This window comes from Meleagris gallopavo, chromosome 15, assembly GCF_000146605.3.
Source record: "Meleagris gallopavo isolate NT-WF06-2002-E0010 breed Aviagen turkey brand Nicholas breeding stock chromosome 15, Turkey_5.1, whole genome shotgun sequence".
Classification (NCBI taxonomy): Eukaryota; Metazoa; Chordata; class Aves; order Galliformes; family Phasianidae; genus Meleagris; species Meleagris gallopavo.
Genome location: NC_015025.2, coordinates 3,251,889 through 3,277,895, shown reverse-complemented (window position 1 = coordinate 3,277,895; position 26,007 = coordinate 3,251,889). Strand labels below are relative to the sequence as shown.

At 35.1% G+C, this 26,007-nt stretch overlaps 2 protein-coding genes across 2 annotated transcripts in view; one reads left to right on the top strand and one right to left on the bottom strand.

The window, feature by feature from the left end:
- Nucleotides 1–1,480, bottom strand: part of INSYN2B (inhibitory synaptic factor family member 2B) — a 28,812-nt gene extending 27,332 nt beyond the window's left edge. Inside the window, exon 1 of the mRNA XM_031555669.1 lies at nucleotides 1,030–1,480. The gene's annotated coding sequence lies outside the window, so the exon portion shown is untranslated. The remainder of the gene's footprint in view (nucleotides 1–1,029) is intronic.
- DOCK2 (dedicator of cytokinesis 2) overlaps nucleotides 1–26,007 on the top strand; it is a 159,987-nt gene that overhangs the window by 89,304 nt on the left and 44,676 nt on the right. Inside the window, 3 exon segments of the mRNA XM_010718884.3 lie at nucleotides 2,354–2,452; nucleotides 3,737–3,831; nucleotides 17,516–17,594. Of these exon segments, the coding sequence (XP_010717186.2) occupies nucleotides 2,354–2,452; nucleotides 3,737–3,831; nucleotides 17,516–17,594 (273 nt within the window).

Below are 26,007 nucleotides of genomic sequence, written 5' to 3'. Positions count from 1 at the left end.
CTGAAAATAGCTTTTTTCAAGCATTTCATATTCTTTGCATATTTTAGTAGCAGGTACTTAAACAGCATGGGAGAATTTAAGAGCATAGAGATTTGCAGATTTGATCACAGCTCTCTATATTCCTAAATGAGGCTGTTTTCATGGTGAAGCTGAGAGAGCATGAATACTTGAATAATCCGAGGCTGCATCTGAGAAGTGAATGTTTATTGCTGGTGTTTCAGTTTTAGAAGGGGAGGGGCATGCATTTAACCTGGGAAGGAGCAGGCAATTAATTTCTAATAGCTGAGATTGTGGGCAAGAAAAATATTAGAGATTAATTTGTATTGGTATATTTTTGTGCTTTACAGATGTCTGGAAATGATGGAGTAAGTTTTAGTAGCAAACCAGCTGTCACCTTTTTATTTATAATGTAGCATTAAGTCACACTAATATGAATTTGATAGGTGGGTGCAAAGTACCTGTATAGTAATGTGTGATCTTTGTTTCTGGCTTTTTTTAGTAATCAAAACATATGATCATTACTTATAAAATGACAATACATGACGATTAAGATTAGGCATTCATGTTGTACCATAATAACAGATATAGCTAGACACATTTTAGAAGTTGGTTACAAGAGCAACAAAAAATAACCTTCTTCATGTCTTTATGTCTTTAAGCAACATAACAGATCTATTCAAGGCTTGTAAAGAAATCCTACTTATTTCAATAAATGATTATTTAATATGAGTATAGAAAGGCATTTTGTGTAAGTTTAATAAAAATAAAGGTTGTTTTAAATGTACAATATTCTCTAACTTCTGTCAGGTTTTTTGTTTGTGTTTTTTTTTCCAAAATCAAGACATCGAAAAGAAAAAAATGACAGTTTCATTTCTGCATCCTTTGCAATTCATTATTATTTCCTCTTATAAATTTAACATCACAGGAAACATTTTTCTGATTCACAACTGTTAACGTGAACTTCTACTGCAGGAAAATCAGCATTCCTTTTAAAAAAGCATCAATACCCGAGAACACACGATACCTTACCTGAAATCTTTGAGTGTACCCACAGGAAATGTCTTCTTAGTCTTACAAAGTAGATAAGCCTCTCACTAGCTCTAATGTTACTCCAAGATAAAGTATAATAGGTCTTTTATATTGTAATTGTCACTGTTTATATGCAAGAAGTGTACTAGATCTGCTCACGCAGGAATAAATAAATAAAAAAAGGGCAGTACAAACTGAACAGCAGCTAACATGAAAGTAAAAGACCTCTAGTGGCCATAACCTGAAGTTAAAGGAGGTTTCCCTTCTTTAGTAGACAAAATGGTTGTGGACAGCAGTCTGCATGTTTGATACTTCGGTAAGGTATGTATTTGTTGACTTTCTGACACAGCAGAAATGTAAAGCAAAGCAGAGTTCAACAGAGAATCTGACCTGAAGGAGAAATGAGCTTCTAATCAGAGGGACTGTGGGGAGTCACTGCTGACACTTCTAAGCCTGCATGATGAAAAGAATCAAAGTCAAATCAATCTAGAAAACTATTTTGCATGCTCACTTCCTTCAGATTCTCTTATTTTAGTAGAATCAAAGCATGTAAGCAGATTCACTCCTAAAACAGTAATTAAGAAAATTAAAAGGTATCCGTAAGGAGGATTCTTCACTGTCTTAAAGGAAAACGAACAATAATTAAGCATGCATAATTACTGAGAGATAAGAAATATCTTTGTCAGTCTCAGTCAGTGGCAGTGAAAACCCAGGCTTATGAATCAATTTTATATATTGCATTGTTTCAGCTTTAGAAATAGAGGGAAATAAAACATTTACTTGTGAGGAAGTTTGAGAGAAGTTATGAGAGAGAAAAGTATTCAACCAAAGATTTAGAGTTCAGTAATAGTTCCTTCAGTGCCTATAAAATTCATCCTTTCTTGCAGTATTTCTTCCTGTACAATACCATAGCCTTTATTTCTACAGTGATTAGAAATTTTTGATCACAATATTCTTTTCTTCCTCTGAATTCATAATGGTAGAATCCTAGGAAATATCACCTGCTTTTCAGGAGTTTTTGGGTAATATCTAGTTGCGCTTTATATGTAAGTACAGCTCAGACTATGTGCTTCCAAGTACTTTTTTATAAATGATGCCACTTTTTTTCTCCAGAGATGGCCTACTACCAGGGTGGTTTTTGAACTCTGATTTCACAGTATGTTTCTTTCATCTGAGTTTGTGAATGTTTGCGTTTGATTTTATTTTAACATCCATAAAAAGATGTATTAGGCATTTGGAGCAGTTCAGATCTAGACTACAATCCAATATCTAAAGTAATCTAGATCTGTTACCTTTCTATTGATTGCTTTCTGTTTTCTTTCAGAGTCATTTTGTTGCATGCATGACAGCCATCTTAAACCAGATGAATGATCAGCATTACTCAGTTTACATTGAAACTTTTCAGACGAGTTCAGAACTAGTGGTGAGTATAAAATAAACATGGATATGATAAATAATTTTTAGTATTTTATAAGCTATGAATCATTGGTAGCGTTGTTTAGTATTTTGCCTGGTTCTTCCTAGCATGAAGTCTATTTCTGCAAATTTTTTGCCTCTAGGTCATTTTATTTCCTCCCTCTTCTGCTGGTGTCCTTGGACAATATACTGTGATCTGAAACCTGTGATCTGATTGAGGTCATCTAACCTTTAGGTGATAATTTAGAAATCAAGAATTAAGTAAGAGGATCTTCGTTATGTACTGTTTTGAGGAGAAACAAGTTAAAATACATCAACAAAACAGAAAATCAGCAACAACAAAACAACCCTTAATTAATCAAACCTTCCATTCCCATTTTGCACATGGTGATCAGTTTCCACTTTTCACTGCTGGTCAAGATAATGTTACACGCTAAATGCAGTTAAATGCCTTACTCTTCTGATGCTGCGTACTGTGTCAGTTGTTCCTGGCATAAATGAAGAATATTTGCCGTATTTTTCTCATTTGTATCAGTAATCACTGGTTTTGTCCCTTATCTGTACTTGTGACATAACTCCAAAATAAGCTGGGTGTAGGGTAAGGTTTTCATTACATAATCTACAGTTTCTGCATGGAAGTAATATTTTTACTTGGGAAGGTTTGTCTGCTTTACTTTCTTTAGTATAGTCAGTGCTGTGCTATAATTGAAATGCTAACAGATCAAATCATGGGTAGCTTTTGCAGTTCTTCATCTGCTTGAATTTATTTGAAAACATATGAGTATTTTCAAAATAATTTCAGTTTCCAAGAAATTTGGGTACTTGATCCTAGATAATATAATAATGGAAAATAATAGAAGTTTTAGTGAAAACTATCAAGTGCAGAATACTTCGTCTGCCTGAACAGTTCTTCAGAGAAAATTTAAACAAAAACAACAAAATACACCATGGTTGTTGTTTTTTTTTCTGTTTACAGAGGTACTGGTTTGTTGACTTATCGTTTTTTCAGGAGTACAAGTATATGTCTGAAGATGATAAAGATTTGTTCTCAGTACTGTGGAGAGCATTTCTTTCTCTTTAAGTAATTTGACAAAGTACAGTCTTTTCAGAGAGCTGCTTGCTAGATTTTGGTAATAAATGATGACATTTCAGCTCACTAGCCTCATGCACTTTTAGCTGACTTGCTTAGAAATTCAAGGTTAAAACTGCATGTATGCAGTATACTTGAAATACCAGGTGCACTTAAACTTTGTGTTAGCAGTCACAGTTTTATTGTGTTTTGTTGTTCCAGGATTTCTTGATGGAAACATTCATAATGTTCAAAGATCTCATTGGAAAGAATGTTTACCCTTCAGACTGGATGGCTATGAGCATGGTGCAGAACAGGTAAAAAGGTGCTCATATTCAGTGTGCTTGTGAAAAGGGAACTCGTTTCATATCTTACTAAAAAGTGAACTTTTGCCCTTCCAGCTAAGATGACAATATAATTCCAACTTGCTTGATGCCAAAAAAGTCAACATCTAAAATAATTCATTAAATAGTTTATCTGCTTATGCAGTAAGTCCATTTATAAAAGAAAGGGAAAAAATAACCCTAAAGTGGAACTATATACTTAGTCTGTATGTTGACAGTCAAAAGAAGCAAAAGTCTTGTTAAATCTTAACAGCACAGTTTCTACACAGATTTAGAACATCCTCAGTGAGTTCACTGTGATGCAAGTTAGCAAATGCCATTTTCTTTCTGAGCTGAAAAATGATGAAGACCATGTCTTTGAGTACATCTCTATATTTGTAGGAGAGGGCCGAGTACAAGATGCTTACTATAGCTCATGTACTTGAGGAAGTGTATTGCTATAGCTATAGTATGCATCATCTGTTCATGATTGTTTAGTTGAGACAGGTTTGTTATCTCTCTCGATGAAGACAGTATCTAACCAAAAGCTCATACATTCACATTTATCATACTTGCTATTATTTACTCTGAGAGCTTGCTATTAATAAAAAAAATCTTTGAGTGCTCCTACATGATTAAACTGACTAAAGGAAATATCTTGTGGACTTAAACTGTGCAAATTGTACACCTTAACCCCATCCTATAATTTATCAGAATAAATGATGATGCGATAAACAAGGTGTTGGTCAATATTTGTTAAGCCATAGGATGACTGTGATCTTGATAGTAGGATTTCACATTGTGAAAGTGAAATGTCACATCACATAGATTTTGATACCACATGAATTCTTTTCAATTTGTAGCTTGATTTCATGTGATATGGAATTGGAAAGAAGAAAAGTTATGTTTGTGTACCTGCACACTGATAGCAGGTCTGGAGAGTTAGTTTGGTTCAAGGTATCACACATGAATTTCCTGAGTATCCTTGAAATACCGCTTGTTTGAAGAAGAAAGGAATATTTTTCCCTTGAGTTGTGAGCCTTGTTGTTTATTATGGGCATCAGTTACAACTGAAAGTTTTTGGCAATAAGGAAAGTCTAGTATATAAGTGTGCAGGGTGGAATATGAGAGGATTTATTTTCTAAAAACTTTTTTTAGCCATTCTGAGATACTCTTTTTGTGTCAGTCTAAGGACTGCAAAGTAAAATATGATTGCTTATTGCATTGTTGGTTCTTGTGTCTGACTACAGAACGTGCAGGTGAGGAAGAGATTCCTCAAAATTTGAGCATTAGAGGCATCAAGACTATCTGCATTTGTAGGTGAAATTGAACAAAAATTGAGCTGTGAGCATGTGACCATCTTATCTCATGGATTTTACTATTTGCTGGATTTTCCTCCCTTTCACACAATTTAGTTGAAGCTGTTGCTATAAATCTCACTAACATGGGGTCTGGATTTTGGGGAAAATGTCTCTTGACAACAAACACATTAAGAACCATAGAATCACAAGATTGGAAAGGACCTGCAAGATCATCTAGTCCAATCATCCTCCCATTACCATTGCTACCACAGTGTTCCATGTTAAATTGAATTAAGAATTATGAAGTGTATGTGCTTTGTTTTTTTTTCCCCAGCAAGAGTTCTTCTGGAGAGCTAGATTTTGATAACGTGCTGTCATTATTTTTATTTTGTAGAGAGAAAATAAACTTTCATTTTCTAGAAATCATAGAGACTATAGTAACAACTAACTCTCAAAGTTCCAACTAACTCACGTGTCGATAGATGATGTTAATTTGAAATATTCCACAATTAAGTAATTTTAATCCTCTAGTATTGGATTGCAAGAAGAGAACAAATATGTAATGATGTTGATAATCACCTTTGAGTTGTTAGTCTTACGGAAAAGATTCATTAGAAAATTTGCAGCATTATGATATTAAACTATACTGTTTGGATGTTGGATGTATTTTGTTTTTTGTTGATTTGAATGAAACAACATTAACAAAAAGATTTTTTTGTGTGTTCTATGATTCAAAGTTAGGATTATTGCTCTAGTGGGTAGTGATTATGGCAGTGAGGCATCAAATGCCTGAATGCCTAACCGTCACTTTATGTCACTTGTGTACACTAATTTTTAAAGGGATCTCTAATCCCTCTTCTGAGGGGGACAGGGGCATATATACTGGTTGATGTGTTCATTTAAGGTAACTTTTCGTGTACTATTGTGTAAGTAATAGCAGTTTCAACCCAGATCCCCTATCTGAGTCAGTCTTTGGCCTAGAAAGATAAGATCTATTTCAATGTAGGTTGTTAAGCTGCTGTTGAAATTTGCAAGTTTTTTTAATGTACTGATGATGATTCTTAAAAAACATGTTTAGTAGTGTAGTAACTTAACAGACTTCTGTTATATATGTACACATACCAAACCTCTTATGTGTGTGTGTGTGTAAAAAATAATTTCAAAATCTATAAATTCCTATTAACAGTTGTTTTATTCACAAGTAGAGGATTTTTAACTACAAAGAGTGGAAAAGAACCATCAATCCTGTTCAGAAAAGATGATTTATGGGTTTGGGGGTTTATCCAGCAGTATCTTGCATTAAGAAAATGATTCTAAGTGACTTAACAGTAATATGTAAACACACTGGTTACCTAAACTGACTTGGCACCTTTGCTTTTCCTAAGGTTAAGTAAGTAAGATGAGTTATGAGTCTTACTTTAATGCTTTCATTTTATGTTATATCAATATCAGGGAGGGGAGGGATTTTTGTTATTAGTCATTATGGAATTTTTTTTGAGGGGTCACTTGTTCTCTGAATTAAATTGAAGCCTAAATTAGATTTTTAGATGTCTTATTGACATGCTTTACCAGAAAAGTAACAAAGAAAAAGAAGAGATCAGACTGGAGTTCCCTGTATAGGAGAAAAAATATATATACAAAAAAATTGTTAGTACAGCTAAAAGTTTGCACTTTTAATTTCCCTTCTTCTGAGCAGAATTATATGCAGGCTCTCTTTAAGCCCTGAGGGTCGTGTTTTACCTTAAGAATTTCCCCTTCTTGAATTTGCAAAAACATAAGAAGCAAGCTGTAAGGCATCTCCATAGTGTAACACAGCCAATTGCAGAATGTGGTTGGCACTTCTTCCACATGAGCATTCAACAAACCCTCACAATCTCCCCCAGATGCTCTCCTGCATTTTGTACCTTGTAGGGAAGTAGACATTGGATGGATTTCACTGCAGGATATATTGCACTACAGAAAAGTAAAATTGGAGTGCAAATAGAGGCAGGAGAAAGTGAACAGAACAACCAGTACCACAAAATCAGTCCTGTTTGTAGGCATTAGGTGTTCCTGATGAGCAGGACACAATAATTGTTCTTCTACATAAACAGGTCAGAGTTATGATGGGGATATTTTGACTAAACGATGTATGTCTGGTGCAGATAATGGGAAAATAGTGGATGAGAACTAAAAAGGTACTGGAAAATTGTAAGAGGAAAACATTTTTTAAGAGCATTTTCTGGGAAAGGAGAAGCCTTTGTCCAAAGAAAGGGAGAATGGACACATTCTGCTAATGCAGAGAATGTGAAAAATCGTAAGGTAATGCAATTCAAATTATGCTCAGAGTAAGCCATAGTATTAAATCCTGTTACATGACGGCTGGATTTATGATCCTATGGGTTTTTTTCCTAACCTAAGCAATTCTGTGATTCTATGCCCAGGTTAAAGGGTTGCAAGAAAGTTCATAGAGTGGGAGTAGAAATTTAATTGAGTAAACTTAGTCAGACTGTACCTACTTCAGGATGGAATAGTCCAACTCAAATTTCTTAAATCAGTATTAAAATTGATGTATTGCGTGCTTTCAAAGCATGTTCTTATTTCCAAAGCCCATCAGAATGTGAAGGAGACAAAGCTGAACTGTTCCACTAGCAACTGAGAATCAGAAACAGAGTACTTTTGTTTTTCTCTTTTATTTTATTTTTCTTTCTATCTTCCATTAACAACAAAGTGGGAAGGATGCTCGTTTTCATGTCACGCTAGATGCAACAGAACACTTTGGGAAATAGTAAAATCCTTACCGAGGTCATGAGAATATAATATCTGAGTTATTTTTGTGATCCTTCATAAGAGATTTAATTAACTTCTGATGAGAGTTGCTTACTGCACACTACTTGCTTGTTGCCACTGCTTGTGTGTGTACTTTATTCCATTTGTGGTACGTAGATTATTGGGTATTAGCTTATTAAAAGCAGTAATTTCTAGGTGTATGGCATTTGTAGGGAAATGATTTTCAGGCTTAGCTAATACCACATGGCCTGTTTGTCTTTTTTATTCATATCTTTAATTTAGAGACACATAATTCCTTACAGGAGATTGCCATACCTCACTGTCATCACGAGCTGCACAAGGATTGAGATTCAAAGAGTTAAAGAAAGGATTAGGGTGGCTAGTAACTGAAAGGAAGCATTCATGTCTCTTACTATTGTTCCTCTGAGTTTGGAAATGGTGATTACTCAGATTTACATGGATAATTTCTTGATTTTTATCAAGATTTTATCAATTTATGGCTTTGAATCACTGCCACCCTTGTAATGTCACCATTTATCAGACTACCAAGAACTATGGGTTTTGCTGGTATCATTTGGTCCTGGCCAACCGGTAAAAAAAGCAGAACGAGTTCCAATTCATCATCCAGCACAGGACAACACCATAAGAAACGGAATTTCAGACTTGTAGTTTGTTATTTTGTTTGATCACTGGTGAATGACTGTATAGAATGTGACATCTGAAAGAAATGAAATTCTATAGTGTCCATATATCTGATCAGCAATACCTTTGAATATAAAAAGCCTTCTTAGAGTAAGTAGCTGTTTATAGTACTGTCCTACAAATGACAAAAAAATATTGCTTTCTGCTTTATGGGGAGATGGCATTTGTGAAGTTGTCTGCACAATTGTTAAGTAACAAGCACAGACAACAAATTTGGTGGCTGTTGGACTGAATTTTCTTTTAAACTTTCTGAAGAAAAATAATCGAAGGCTTGGGAAGCACAATTTAAGCATATTATTCAAAAATGACATTTATACTAGGAAGGATACTGAACAGAGTTGCAGGAAGTATGGCAACGTGCCTTTTCATGCAAGTTTAAGTATTCATGGTAGAGATGCTACAGATTGTTTGTTGCTACTATGAAATCAGTGGGTTTCATTTAAAAGAAAAACTCACTAGTTAATTAAAATAAAGAACAGTGGATGTTTCTATTCATAGAAAGTAGTAAAACTGACTCTATGCAAGGTACACAAATTCAGTTGGTAAGAGTATGTTTTGTCCTTTATTCCAGCTGGTACGGTAGTAGGGATTCTGTCTTTGATTATTGTGATGGGATTTTTAGATTAAGAATATCATTGTATGTATTAAAATAGGACAAAAAAAGTCCTTAATTTTACTTTCTTGATTATTGATTCCTGCTCTCATAGGAAACAGAGAGGAAAACTCTGGTTTATGCTATCGAGATATAATAAACATTGCCTGACTCAATGTTTGTCTCACAAAAAATAATAGTTTGGGGGAAAAAAAGAAAAAGAAAAAAAGAAAAAAGAAGGGCATTTATTTATTTATTCCTGAGAGGGGAAAAACTGCAGTTTAGCAGTTTAGGTTAGTTTTTGCTCTTTTCAAATATATCAGGTGTTAGGTTTAATTTACTTAACTAAAATGGATGGCAGTGTTGTGGCTTACTTTAAACAAATAAGACAATTTGGAAGGTTGATCTGTTGTATGAGTAATTTTTTCTCATTTTCCTGTGGAAACCTCTGGCCTCAGCAGGCTTGATAGAAATGTGATTGTTTTTTTCAAGTGCTTGAATTTTCAAGATGTCAGAAACCAATTACACACTTGTTCATGGTATATTGCTGAACTTATTTAATTAAATTTGTGGACAAATTATTCTAAGAACAAGTACAAATGTCTAATGAAAATACCCCTTTATGCATACGTAAACAGAAAGGTAAATGGAATATAACAAGTTCAGACAGTCAGGTATAATAACAAGATGTGAGCTCAGATGGTATGTTTTTCTATAAGACTAAAAATGTTCTTGTTTAAATGCAGTTCCCCATGAGTGTATTTATATGTATGGATAACATAAACATAATATATAAAAAGATCCTTCCAGAGAGTAAGAACATACTTTTTGTTAATATATTTTTCTTCTTGGTGGGTTAATTGCTGCACAGTGTCACGAGGTTCACAGATTTGCACATTCTTCCCATTAAATCTAGGCATGTGTTTTCTAGATGGCTTTCCAAATTCTCACAGAATTGATTACTTGTAATAGGGAAATAGAACAAGGTTTGTCTGGGAAAAAAGGATAAGGTAAATAAAGACTAGGGTCAGTTGTTTCACTGTGGGTTTTATACTAATTTCTATGGAAAGGTAAACTTACAGCTGCAGCTGATGTGGCCAACTGAGCCATTTCATAGAATGGCTTGGGTTGGAACGGACCTCAAAGATTATAAGGTTCCAACCCCACTGCCACAGACAGGGTCTCCAACCACTAGATAGGCTGTCCAGGAGCCCATCCAGCCCAGCCTTGAGCACCTCCAGGGGATGGGACATTCACAAGTTCTCTGGGCAGCCTGTGCCTGCACCTCGTTACCCTCTCAGAGAATAATTTTCCCCTGACATGTAATCTGTCTCCCCTGTTTTAGTTTAAAACCATTCCACATTGTGCTATCGCTATCTACACATGTAGAAAATTGATTTATCTCCTGTTTATAAGTTCCCTTAAACAACTGGAAGGCCACTATCAGGTCTCCCTGAAGCCTTCTCTTCTCTAGGGCAAACAAACCAAGCTGCCTCAGCCTGTCTTCATAGAATAGATGCACCAGCCCTCTGAACATCTTGGTCCTCCTTTGGACCTGCTCCAACAGCTCAACATCTTTCTTGCGCTGGGGGCCCCTGACCTGGACACAGTTCTCCCAATGGGGCCTCGTATGGACAGAGTAGAGAGGAAGAATCACCTCCCTGTCCCTGCTGGCCACCCCTCTTTTGATGCAGCCCAGAATACTGTTGGCTTTTCAGGCCTCAAATGCATACTGCTGGCTCATGTTAAGTTTTTCATCTACAAGAACTGCCAAGCCCTTCTTTGCAGGGCTGCTCTCGATGGGTTATTCTCTCAGTCAGCATACATATCCAGGACTGCGCCGACCCAGGTGCAGCACCTTGCACTTGGCCTTGTTGAACCTCAGTAGACTGACATGGGCCCATCTTTCGAGCTTGTTCCAGTCAATCACTCACATCTTCCTACTAACACTGCTGTATGTTTGCTTGTACTGTCTCTGTATGTTGCCTGTTGTTAACCATGTTATGGAATTACCTGCTTATTTTCAGAAGAGTTCAGCATAAATATATAATTAATATTCAATTTCAAGAATGTATTTTGTATCTTAGATGAGAGGTAGGCAGTCTTTAAAACATGCTGTGAATGGATGCTGGATGAAAAGCTGCAGATAAACAGGCTGCTAGCAAAATCAAGAGATATGAATGAAATTATTATTTTTTGCCATTTTATAGCAGCAAGGCAATTACTACTTCTCTAGGTGTTGCTTTTGTATTACTGTCAAATTACCTCTGGTATATGGTAGCACCTAGTTTTTTTTGTATGCTTGGCATAGCTATTCAATGTCAATTTTCAAATAATAAGCACTCTACTAATAAAGAAAATTAATTGTACAAAACAATAAGAAAATAACAGCTGAATAACAGCTACTTTAAAGCAATTGTTTTCTGACCATGCTGTTTGCATATTCTTGTTATACATTAAAAAAGATTTTAGGAAAATGAAAATTGCTATATTATTAGAACTTAATCTGAATGGAAAAAAAAGATGCTTCAGTCTGTAGTGATACTGAACTGAGACAAAGAGAAATATGATTAAATTATTCTACTTTCCTTGCACCACTAGTTGTATTTTTCCAGTTACTGTGGAAGTGAATTGCTTCCTAAGTGTTGCCATAATTATGTTCTTAAGAAGAAGGTTTCACTGGCTACAAAATTTTTAAGTGGTATTTTCATTTGCATTGCCCTCCATTTCTAAATCAGTGATAGTTTGTCTCTTTATTAGCAGATATTTGTACTGTTAATCTGTGAAGATTTTGTGTTTTTATCTCTTCACTTGTTTTCTTAGGCTTTCCCTGCTGCTGTTTTGGTCACTAAAAGAGTGAATGTGTGTTTTTAATCTCTCGTGTCACGCTGATTCCTTATCTGATTTCTTTTCTATGTTTTACATCTTCCACCTGCAGTTTATAATTGCTGGCCATTATTTCAGTCACTGACAATGATCAGCATTTGACATTGGGTCTGACCCACTTTGCAAGTCTATTCTTGATTTCATATGCCAATTCATATGCTCTGCACACATGAAGGCAGAGGAAAGATTACAGAGGCCCACGAATTAATCAGTTGACTTTAGTAGCTGCTTCTCCTTTGTACTTGCTTCATGTTAAAAAAACAAAGTATCTTCTGCAGAGTGTTTCTATGAGGATGCTTCTGTCAAGTGTAGTCATAAACTAAGCTGAACCATTACTTTGATTCTGTTATCTCCAACCCAAGTTTTCATGCAATTTGTATAATGGCAAGACTATGACTGTCAGAAGTCAGAACAGATTGATGCATCTCCTAGACTTTGAAATAATTCCTTTCATGTTCCTCATCTGCTCCAGTATAGAGTTCACTAATGAAAGTGCTGATTGTCCAACCTTTGTAGATTACAGAAAGAAACCTGCCAAGATGAAGTTAGTGCAGCTCCTCCTGACTTTAGTTTGTGGGCCAAATTCTCTGAAGGAAAAGCACTTAGGATTTTTGGGAAGAATACTGAATTTTAAGTCTCTTCAAGTCTTCATTGTTTTTCAGATATGGTACTAAAAATCCAGCTTTTAATATTTTCTTGGATTAAGAATTTTGGCAGCATAGGAGCTAATGTTTTCAAGCTTGTTTTTTCTTATTTTCTTTTTCTGTCTGATTATCCAGTTGTCTGTAACTGATTAATTCTTTGCAGATGTTACTGTCTTTGCAGTGTAATCACAGCTTTAGAAGTCTCAGCAAACATGAGTTTGAGTTCATGCTCACAGATACCTAAGTGCAAGAATTGAACTCCACCTTAGAGTTGAAAGATAAACATCCAAATTTTTCATAGTATTACGAACTTGAAAAGACACTAAAGAGGATCTCCTTGCTGTTGGACCTTTGGTTTAGAAGAATTCGTGTGAGAGTCAGGAGGAATGTGCACTCATGCTTATGGTTTATAACTGTCCACTTGATTGAGACCTCTTACAAAAAATTGTGTGGTTACTCAAAACATTGTATGTGCAGGGCTAAGTGAAGAGCCAGTTTAAAATGTGAAGGAGAGGTACTGAGTGCTCAGCTTTTTTTGCAAATTGAAGCCCTTTTATCTATTCATGGTTTAAAAACAAAGGGGCATTAGACTACTGTTTGCAGCTGTGTTGGCTGCAGTGTTCTGTGTCTGAAATTAAGTGCAGAGAAAGACCAGCTTTTGCAAAGCCACAGAAGAACAGACAATGCCAATTTAAGCTGATAGATTGCAGTTGGCAGCCATTATTTAAAAATATTTTTTTAATGCAGAGTTTCCTGTGGCTTCACCTCCATGTACAAAGTCAGCTAAAGTCCACCTTATTATATTTTAAGGTAATTATCTCTTTGTTTCATGCTGCAAGGAGCTCATGCACTAATTCTAACTTGTTTGCTAAAAATAACTTGGAGTTGGAGATCTGTATTTTAGGTTTATCACCTATTTGCACTTTTAAAGCAAGGACAATGTGCAGACCTGTGGTTATGTAACTTAAATAGAGAGTCACCATCTTCTAAAGAATAGCCTTGGAATCTTACTCTGATTAACGTCATGATGCTAACATCTTCTCTCCAGCTCAGTCTCTCTGTTTTAATTTACCTGACAGTTTGAAATCAGATCTTTATCTTAGCCTGATATAAGTTTTCAACATTTTTTTGCCTTAGATCATTTGTATATTTGTACCATTCTAGCCTTAAAATATACAAGTACTTGCATTTCAGTTGTGTAGGATTCTGTTCTTTGCATTTTAATATAAATAATTTTTATTAATAGTGCAAGTGAAAAATAGGAAGCAATTTCTTTGTTAGTACAGTAAAGGAAAGCAAAAGCAGTACCACACTGAGAAGGGTAAAGGAAATAGCAGGAGATGAACCATGACAATCCTTTTGCTGTTCTAAGCCTAAACTTTGCCTTTCTGTACTCAGATTAAGCTGAGAGACTTTGGTCTTCAATATTATGTATGAATCTTCAGGCCCAAGAGTCTGGTAAATTAGAAGAATCAATGACTGTAAACTCAGAAAATATCATGAAAATTATTGTAGGGAGATACAAACTCAGAAAATATAATGGAAATTATTGTGGGGAGAGAAATTTAATCAATTTTAGATCAAAATTATTTCAACCAATACAAAACTAGATTCCATATTACTCAGGTAATTCTAGAGGACTTTTTGTAATTGAACACCTAAAACAGAATATTAGTTGCCCTGTGTAGTTTTGAAAGTTTAGAGAAAATATGACAAGAGAAATTCAGTTGGAAAAAAACAGTTGTCCAATAGCATAATCAGTATGAGAAACCAGGATCCTGTCCTTAGATCAGCCTAGATCAGTCTCGACTTGCAAAATAGAACTGAGCATATCTCCCAAAGGTCCACAAAAAGGTAAACTCCAATGATCAACTATGGAAGTAAGGGGAAAATATGCTGTGAGAAGCTATTTCAGTAATTTTTCTAAATAACTTCTTACTCAATTGGGTAGTACATACTGCATTTTTCAGAACCATTCTGGAGTCCAGTGTTTTTACAATCTCTTTTCTATCTATATCTTCTCCATTATGTTTGTTACAGTGGCTAACTTACATTATGAATAATCATGTAACGAGAATGGTTTCTGCACTCAAGAAACTTCAAGTTTCTCCTCTTAGAGCAATATTTATTTCTTTAGGATTATTCTGTCAGCAGTAATAAATATTATGCTTCATATTATTTTCATCAAAATCTATCTATTTCTAGGCACCTGTTATGCTTCATATGTGTGGCTAGTTAATATGCCCTTCTTCTGAAGGAGAAAACTGAAGCATATAGATATCAAGTCACTGAGGTAGGACAGCATGGCATTGACAGGCGCCAGGAATAGAATTCAAGCCTACTGCCTGACTGACTTACAGACTTGACAGGAATAGTTACATCCTCTAGGCAAAATACAAATGCATGGAAATACTTGGAACCTGACAGTCAGGAAGTATTGCATGCTTCTTGAAAATGTGTAATTCCAGTATGTCAGATAAAAATATCTGTGGGAATGAAAGAGATACTCACAGAAGATACGAAAGCTGCTACAAAGTAATGCCTACTATTTTATTATGCTGACCCACAATGTCAGAGGCAGATGTTGATACAGAGGCGCAAAAGCAACAGAGGTTGAATCTCCCCACCAGTAGTCTCTTACATTTTGTTGCCCTGTGACAGGTGTCAGCAAGGGGCAATCAGACAAAATGACTTCTGACATGGAAGTGTGTATGTAGTAAAGTGGTGGGATTGAGTTCCATGTAGAAAAAATTGCACACACTGACATTCATTGACACTTGCTGAACATTTTTGGAGACCAAACAGTAAATGTGAGCACAGTGAGGGGTGGTGGTATGTTTCAGTAGTGATAACAGCAACATGAAAGACAAGCCACGTTCTGGATGGCTACGCACAGCTCTCACACCAGGAAATGAAGAGTGTTTGAATCAGCTCATCCTCGTGAATAGATGGGGTATGACCAGGGAACTGTGTGTGGAGCTGAATGTTGGCTTCAATGTGTTGGAAGAGGTGGTGGCAATCTTGGAATATTGCAAAGTTTGTGCAAGGTGAGTTCCAAAAATGCTCAGGCAGAAAGTGAAAGAACACCGTATGCAAGTTTGTCAGGACCTATTGAACCAATATGAAGCTGAAAGTGACCTTTTCCTGTGGCAAAATGTGATGTTGCCACTACATGCCAGAGTCAAAACATCAGTTCAAGATGTAGCCCTCTGTGGGTAAAGTGCACTGTATTTTGGGATTTAGGAAAGGGGTGGTCCTTCTGGACCTGGACATACCATCAACTGACCATTACATTGCAATGCTGACAAAGATGAAGGTTCAAACTTCCACAGTCAGGCCAGAGATGATGACAGTTTTTCTCTTGCAACACAATAACACCAGGCCCTGTTTTGCAGTCAGTCTCAGCTGGAGTGTCCTATCACAATCCACCACACAGTCTGGATTTGGCACTTTCTGATTTCCATCTTTTGGGCCACTGAAAAATGGGCTGCAGCAGGCAGTATTTTCCTAACAATGATGCCATCTTAGCAACTGTGAAATAGTGGGTCACCTCCAGTGGTGCAGATTTTTATGAGCATGACATGCAGGCTCTTGTTCGTTGCTGGTGAAGATGCATAACTAATGATGGTGTGTTGAAAAATTATGTTTTGTAGCTGAGAATTTGCTCTAACAGGTAGTGTTACTGTCCTCTTTGTATCTGTTGTAGTTTCCATGTAAATGAATAGGAAGCATTGCATTCAGGGTAACCTACATTGCTTATTTAGGATTATATTTTATAGAATTTTATGGATTTTTTTTCACTCATTTCTTGCAAGTATTAGATCTTTTTCCTGATTGGTAACAGTTGTGCTTGAGTACTTAGCATTGCTCTTTCCTTGTTTCACCAGTAACAGCTAGTGAGTGTACCTGAGCATTTAGGATTATTTTTCAACTTGTGTTCATGTCTTTGAGATTGCAATAATATTTGTCCACAAAGTATTTCAACATAAAACTTCATTAATTTTACCTACGAAGTAGAGGAATATGGATGATTTATTTTCTGAATAGTAAATGCAATGAAACTAAATTATTTAATAAACTTAATAAATGTGCAAAAATACCACTGATTTTAGTTTTGCAAATGTACACTGTTGCAAAGATAGACAAAGAAGTCTGACTTATAAATGTCATTTAATCTTGCTGCTTTAGTAATGAGCATCAATATATGCTGCTTTTCAAGCTAAATGTTTACACTCTTCCACTTGGAACAAATAACTGTATTAATTCAGCTTTGAGTGCATTTTAATAACCCACTTGAGGTGTCAGAGATGTCGTCTTCATCCTCAGCCACCTGTGAGAAAACTAAAAAGCTTTCTTTTAATTGGGAAAATGAAGTGTCAGCTTCTAACTAGTAAGTGCAGGAATTTTCAACTGTCAAACCCATGAGGAGGAGGTAACATACTTATAAATGAACCACTTTGTCACACAGAAGGTGAAATTGTGTTTAAAAACACAGTATGTTTTTTCAAGAACATAATGTATTGTGCACTGGAGGAAAAAGAAAGAAACTTACATTGTGTGAATTTTCAGTGAAGATCAGGACACTGGCAGTTATGCTTAAAATTGGTGATGCATAAGTAACATGACATTATACAAAGTAATTTGTTCATATATGTGTAAACTTGGATTCTTCTAGCTTGCCCAGTGTTAAAATATGTTTTCAATACCACACAGGGCTGGAAAAGAATCCCAAAGAATACATGCATTAATCAATATCGCTTTTTTTTTCTCTTTTTTTTTTCCAGAGTATTCTTGAGAGCCATCAACAAATTTGCAGAGACAATGAACCAAAAATTTCTGGAGAATATGAATTTTGAAGTACAAGTAAGTGTTAAGCTTTTGAGTTAAATAAAGTAGTTCATGCATTCTGGCCTTCTGTTCCGGATTGTCAAAGCCCCTTCTGATACTTTATCAGTAACAGAAGTACTATTGATTTAAGTTTTGCAGGATTAGGCTATTTTCAGTTTTTCATATTTACATTTTTTGAAAAAATGTTTACATATAGATTAATTGTATTGCAGCTACCCAGTCTGCAAAGACTAAGTGGACCTTCTTCATTTTCAGTGGACAAACTTTTTCCAAAATACTTCTAACAAAAAATATGCCTCACTATTCAAAAGCTTTGATGTCGTCTTCTGAAATGCATCAGGTTATCTTTAAAATTACAAAATTTTCTTAAAATGCTTTAAAGTGTTAAGGCATAATGAATAGGAACAAGGAGTAGAAATACTAAGGAGTGCAAAGAGAAATACGATCTTTTTTCTTTCTGAAAAAGAACCTTTTTACTTCATGCCATAGCTTTAATCTTCCTGCTCTGCTGTGGAAGTCCATGTCTCCTATTTCTGACTACTGGAAGATTCCTCTTTGGGGTGGCACTTCTCATGTGGATTGCAGATACTTACAGCATAGAGAGCTGGCGTGGGTATCAAAGATAGTGAAGGTGATGGACATATTTGCCACAATTACAAAAAAAAAATCTCATTATTTTTAGGAAATGAGTTAATGCAAGAAAAAAAGAGTACTTTTCAAACTTTTTAGTATCAATATGTCTTGGCTGTAAGCAAGCATGAGCAGTGACTAACAAAATAAATGGGATACTTCCACAATTCATAAAATAGTTCCCTTTAGAGTTTCCTTCTAAAACTGTTAATATTTCTAGATTTAGTATTTGGTTTTCCTCTTTTGTTTTGGAGTATTTTAGTTAAAAAACAAACAAGCAATCCTGTGTAGCTGTTGCAGTGCTTGTATATTTTTATTTTAGCTATTAAGGTACAAGTAGATTAGTGTCAGGGAGCTTTTGTTTTACTTGCTGTTTTGCAAACGAAAATTCTAAATCAAGCTTTCTTTTGTTATTATTTAACCATTACCTCTTTTCAGACTTTCGTGACTGGACGGTCCTGAAACTGGAGTTAAAATTTGAAGTGCCTTTCCTTCATGGGGGTGAAAATGTTTGGGATATCTTTGAGGTGTCCATATTTCAAATAAAATTTAGGAATTTTAGAGTAACATTTGTTTTGAGAAAACAAGCAGTACGTTCATGTATTCTTGATTTATATTGCACATCAAACTTTTGAAAGAAGCTGAATGCTATATTGCATTAGTGACTACAGATGTAAAAACTTCATTAAATTTTTATGTTCACAGTTTATGTGAAACAAATGGTTTCTCCTCAAAAAAGATGAGCAAAAAAAAGCCCAAAACAAAGACTTTCAAGGGTCAGTGACTCATTATGCAGCAGCCTTTGGGCTAAATTTTCTCATGTTATGGATATACGTAGCAGTGATTTCTAGTTTCAAAGAACAAGAGATGTTTACAGTTCAGATCCTTATAGAGAATATGCATTGAGAACAACGTCTGATGAATGTAGAAGCTGAAGCAAAGGCAATTGTTTTAATATTTCTGAGAAAGGGTATTTTAAAATATAGGAATGGAGTATGCTGGGACGGGAAAGATAAAGATGCACATTGTTAAAAATTAAAAATACATAATATTACAGCCTTAATTCTTAGTAAATGAGTGAATGATTTATACTGCTTGTAGGGTTGTATTTTCTTATGCGCAGAATCTGACTACTATCTTTTGAAGATAAATATTACTTTAGAAGTAGCAGTTGAAGTCATTTAAATCAAACAGGAGTGTATCTGAGTATTTTTCACTTGGCAGAGTGATGACATGACTGTGTAGCAAACAACCTAACTAAACAAAACAAGTAGACTGTGAAGTAATTGAGTAAATAATAAATAATACATCTAGAGCAAAAGCAGTGTGGAAATTTTTGCTAGTCTGTTGAAGTTTTTTAGATGGAGGATAAGAGGCGCCTAGCCTTTTTCTTCCTTCTGAAGCGGAATTGTTTTTTTACTCGTTGTGTGAGCTAAGCAGAAAGGAAATAATAGGTATCATTTAGGAGCCATGAGAGGTTGTGATATATCTGAAGAACAGTAGTTCTAATCTTTAAAACTTAAATGTTCTTAAGTGTAAAACCTCAGATTCAATGGTAAAGCTGTTACATACCTTAGAGACACATACAAAAACTATGTACAGAACAGCAGCAATATGCTGTTCAACATAAATTTTCTGCCTTATCCTGTAACATGTTGGGGTCCATGGGGTCCATTTATGTTGAAAGCCCTTTTTAAAATTTCAATGCTCTCACACCTACAGTACGTCTGAATAATCTGAGTGTGATTGGCAGTGGTAAGGCAGGAAATGCCAGGGCTGATGTTTGTTTTGAGAATCATCATATAAGACTCTTAGAGGTAACTGAAGAAGTAATGTGATGGCTGAGATTGTAGGCCAGCATGGGGAGTTGGTGATTTGTTTGGTTTTGAGTTTTGCTTAAGAGGTTATGTGCTGGATGTATTCAAAAGTATTTTAAGCACTCCCAGTAAAAGAATCAAAAGTAGAGGCTGCATGCAAGAGATGTTGATCCATTTGATAATGAACATAACCTAGAATAAAGGAAGAAATTACTAAGAGGCATTTGTTACAGAATATTTACTATTGTGCTCTTATTTCATTAAAAAATTAAAATTTCCTTACCCACTACTATTTGTACTTATTTAGATCACTGGTAGCTCAGAAATTTAATGAATTCTTAACAGTCTTTAAATCTTTTTTGTATGTATATTTTTGAAAAGAAAAGGCAACAAAAAACCAACTGTGGTGCACAAAGAGGAATCTTTTAGGTTGGATATGCTTTCATCAGGGATTACTTGTAGGTTAGACTGAATTGAAACTAAACAAACTTATGCTAATTTCTCATTTTTATGTCATTTATTATTTTAGAGTGTACATTTCAATGCATTAGAAGATCTAAATATTCATTTTAACCTGTGTAATAACTCTTGGATAATGTACTTTGTGCTAATGTTCTTCAATGTAAAGCCATTGCCTGCAGACTTCCTACAAAGTAAATTGGTTTGTTAAATAAAACCAATAAATGCTTTGTCAGAGTTCTGTACCCTCTGGCCAGGTTTTTAACTCCACATGCAGAGGGTGTAACATTTAATATCAAATTTACTTATTTGAAGATTGACAGTGTTACATGAGGTTTTTCACTTCGCACAGCAAAACTGGAAACAGTAAAAATGGACGTTTTACTAAGGAACTACAGCAATTGCTGTTAAATTGCAATACCAACGTGATTTCCAGTACCATTTTCTGTAATACACTCACAGTCATAAAGCTGGGCGTTCCCAGCTTGTTGTCTTCAAGAAGGAATCTGCAGGATGAAAGCTCAGGTTTGTTGCTCTTTTGAGAATTCTTTTCTAAATGGTTTAGATTTTATGTTCAACTTTGAGCTGAGCCACGTTTGTAGTCCCTATGCTGCTTTGGCATTCTCAGGTAGACATTCAAATTCTTTTCATGAACTCAAGGGCAAAATATTTACACTACCAGTTAATACAGTCATTGACCCATTCATCTGATAGTTATTTATCCCAAGCAGAAGCTGTGCTCTGGTCCCCTTTGTGGTAAGGTAAAGTCAGCTTTCTTCACGATGGTTCTGCTCAGTTATGCTTTGATCCCCTGAGCTTCATGAGGAGGTCGTGCTTGCCTGTCTCCTCTGAGCTTCCTTCTGTGTTGGAGATTTGTTGGTCAGTCACAGGCATACAAAGCCAAATAAGAAATAAAGCAATGCTAGCTCAAGTTTAGATTTTTCTGATCCTTTTCTCAAAGTGAATCTTTTGTGATTAATGATCCGTTTTGCCTTTTGCAAAATGAGATTATTTAGCATGTCTTGTCTAAAAGAGCAGCAGAACATACGCTGACAGTGAGGCAGACAACAGTGGAAGTTGAAATACTTCTGAAAAACAGCTTTGTTTCCCTTTGGTTGATTCTGTTCCTGCATTACCCATAGCTTTCAGTCACTGGACTCTCTCTTCAGTGGAGAATACTGCCTGAATTCTCACTTCTTTTAAATACATTTCTAAAATGAATCATTCTTTTATTTTTTAATCTCCAGTGTGACTACTGAGGTGTAAATTTAAGGCCGTTCTGTGACAAATAAATATATCCTCTGCAAACTTCATATCCATTGCTTTTAGATTGCCTCTATGTACATTCTTTCTTTGGACTATATATATAAAACATACATTCAGAATAACTTGCAAATTACTGCCTAGATTAAGTGTCCTCTCATGTTTTCAGTTCTGTTTCTGGACTGTTTTACTTCTCACTAGGAGGAAAATTTATAGGGAGTATTATTTTTGACTGCAGGACAGCTGTGGTTTAGAGCATGGCACCAGGACACTGCCGTGTAAGCAAAAGAGGGGTTAGGGAAAGAAATGTTAAGACACCAGGGTAACTTTCTATCCTAAAGGTGAATACTGGGTAAACTGTCATATTTTCTGCAGCTCAGGGGGTGCTGTTTCCAGCAGAGTTGAAAACTGCCTCCATATTCATAAGGATTTTCTTAACAGAATGCAGAACTGTCTCACGAGCCAACCATCTTGCCATATTTGTGCTCACCATGTGATGTAGTTGTGATTTGCATCTGTTTTCTTTTGTGGGCAGGGGATTGCTCTTTTTCATTTTGATAACCAGCTTCTGCTAGAAAAGACAATTTCTCTTTGGAAAGACAGCCATTGCAGGTGTTTTCCATTGAGTATTAACTTTTTAAGGACTTGCCAATTTAAAATGTGGTGATTACACAGCCTGTACAAATCACTGTTTCATAGCTGGACTTTTGCAGGTATAAGAACAGTACACCACTTCCCTTTCTGTAATATTGTGTATGCATTGGATTTAGGACAGATAGTGATCAGCACTTCAGAAGAAATTTAATGAAGAAAAAATTACAGAACAAATTTTGAAAAGGCAGCCTGGTTTCTTAAATTGAATTTTAGCAAAAATTGTGTATGGTTCTGTAGTTATGCAAAATATGTATTTATGATACCCTCAAAACATGTCTGGAATGTTTATTTCAGTTGTGGTAATGGGAGAATATGGGGAGTTTTCAGTACACTTCTCATTTACCTTCTATGGTAACTATGCAATCTTAATCAAAACTTGCTAATTTTGTTCGATTGAAAACCTCTGTTTCAAAACCAGATACTACATGCCTATCTCAAACGTAACGTCCAGGGTTTTCAAGTCTGAATAATAATGGAATAAGATGACTTTCCACAAGCAGTCTAAATGCCTTTATCAAACAAGTCTGCCAGTTTCTGTTTTATAGCAATTAACATGCAGCTAGTTAGATTTGACAGTTATGATTCACAGCGATCTTAAAGAAAGCAAATATTTGAAAGTAGTTCAATATTGATACAAAACATTATCTGTCCATACAGGTACAGAGATGCAGGTATAGGAAAAAAGTAAGTTCAAATGCAAATTAACATTTTTTTGTTCCTAGTCGAAAGAAATAAAACGACATTCCTAGTTATCAGGCATGTCTCAACTGTCAGCATTTTACTCATTTTTATCACTGAAGACAAGGGAAAAAATTGATGGTTTTTGTCTTGTTTTGTTTACTTCAGCAGAAATTCCTTTTCTACTTTGTAAGTCATATTTTTTTTCATTCTTCATTTAATTTAGTTTAGATAAAACATAAGCCAGTCTTCCAGTAACAGTAAAATAAAGATAACAGTAATTATTTCTAATGGTTCCTTTCAAACTTTTAGTTAAATTTTTTCCATCAGTTTTTATTATAGGAAAAAATGTGGTCAGCATCCATTGCCACAATTAATGCCACTTAATTCCATGAAGTGATGGTTTTGTCCAATATGGCTTTTGTAATGTTTCCATCTGGAAATGTCAGCTTCTGATGTATTAGGGACAGGGAAGATTAAAGACATAGAAATGCTTTATTGTGGTATACTCAAGCATAGCTATCTTAAGTTCTGTTTTGTGGAATGTTGGTTTCTGTTCCTTCCTATCCTTCCCCTCTGTTAATGGTATCTTTTAATGGGGCTTTAGAAAGGATTATATTGCTAAATCTGTACTGTTACAGCAATTATAATTTTGTATTACTCATCTGTATACCTACTGCAGAATTTTTTTTGCAAAAGACATAGTCTCCACAGTGTTATAATGGCAGTCTGAACTTTAAAAAAAAAAAGAAAAAAGGCTAATCTTTTCATTTTTCCCTGCCTTTCTTTAGTGCACTAAGCACCATTATCAACTCAGCACTATGAAATGTATTTTAGCATCACTAGTGAAATTGTGTGCTTATTCTTTTTTATCTTTAAATACTCAGTTAGAAACTCCAAAATCAAAAGCTTCACTGCATTACAAATATACAGGAATAAATGCATGTTATATTGTGCAAAAATATACATAATATAGACATTGCAGAAAACCTTGAAAATTTTTGATACTAAAGAGGTGAGAAAAGGCACTAGTGCTTCATTTTAGTAACTGTTAAGAAAGTTCTCTATTTCTATTAACTACGCCTGCTATATTTATATTAATTTCATATTAATTAAATATTAGATATATTGTCATATTCTTCCTCTTTGATCCGTCTTCTGCTTGAGAATGATGAGATGTAGAAAAAGGTTGCCCAGAGAAGCTGTGAGTGCCCCCAGCCTGAAGGTGTTCAGGACCAGACTGGATCTGCCTGTGAGCAACCTGCTGTGCTGGGAGGTGTCGCTGCCTATAGCAGGCATGTTGGAACTAAATGATCTCAAAGGTCCCTTCCAACCCAAACCATTCTCTGATTCTAAGATATTGCTATGTATTAGTGTAGACCAATGCTAAGATATTGATGTATTTATTTATTTTTTACATTCATCTAGATTGTTTTGGAGATTGGACTCATTGCTCAGGATGGAAAGAAATATGCAGAAAATAAGTTTTCAAAAATGTGACACAAATAAACCTAACATTTTCTAGATTTGAGAGTGCTATTTCGAAAGTTTGGCATGTTTTCTAATGCAGGAATGTTAGATACTTGGACTAGAAAACGTGTGCAAGAATTTCACATAAATTACTTCATTCTACGAGCGTACGACAAAAGAATGGAATGAAATAATGATGTGAAAATCTTTAACATTAAAAATGAACAATAGTCCTTTGTTGTTAAAACAACAAAAGGACATAATATGTTTCATCAGAGCTTCTTTAAACTTATTTTCATTAACCTGAAAATATTCTACTTTTGTTCTGTCCTTCTGTAATACATCATCATTGCAAAGAACAGTTGGCAGAGACCCCAAAAGTATTTTTTACCTAGAATTACATAATGTTCTCTTCTTCACCTCAGAAGAAGCACAGTACCTTTTATGAACCAGTCTGCGTACTGTAGGAATAAGCCCTTACTAATTGTACTTGCAACTTACAGAATTTATGAGTGAGTTGTAAGTCTAAAGTTGCTATTTTTGGAGACTCTACTTGAGCAGAAGAGAATGCTTGCTTCACCCAGTTCTTATCAGTTGGTGAGTCATTCTGAATTTTATCTTTCACGTTCTCCTCAGGCCACTGCTCAGCAGGTTTGTTAGTGTGATATTCTACAATAAGGGCAGAATAATTTTCATAAATGCAGGCTTGGATTCTTGTGCTGCTTAATGTACTTGTGAGTATTAACTTATTTTAGGGAAGATTAATGAAAAATTTCTCGTATTTCCCTTCCCAATCAAATATACTTCCTTTTTTTTTTTTTTCCTACAGTGAATTTTTAATTTTCTTTGATTTTTTTTGCATATAGTTCTAAACAAAATATGGAATCCTGTAGTACTTTATCTTCTTGGGGCAAGTAATTGAATGTTAGTATCTGTGCATTGTGGTATGCAGTTGAGCTATTTATTTGAAAACACACACAATTTGCTGTTCATGTGTTTAAATCTGCTAGAACTCACATGACTCGCAAAAATAGTAAAAATAGGAATTTGTTCTCAGTGAATTAGTTTTAAGTTATGAAGAAATGTGTTTTAGTATGTGAAAGGGAATGATATTGGATGAAATTATCTCATTTTTGTTATATCATAAATCCTGAAAGTAAATTAAACTTTCCTTACAAATATTAATTTAAAATTAAAGAAGCTTATTTTTAGCTAACTTAGCACAACAGCTGTGACTGTTTCTCTACAAAGTCAAAGCAATGAAGCCAGTGTCTATCTGCTATGTATTATGTCTCCTGGTCTCAAGGAGCTGGGCTTTCTTTTGTCATAATATTCTAAAGGAAAAAAAGTACAAAAAAACTGCAGTCTTATCTGTTGAATTTTCAGAAATGTTGGAAAACAATTTATGTGTCATAATTTATCAGAAATTCATCTTCCAAAGACTCCATGCCCCAGCT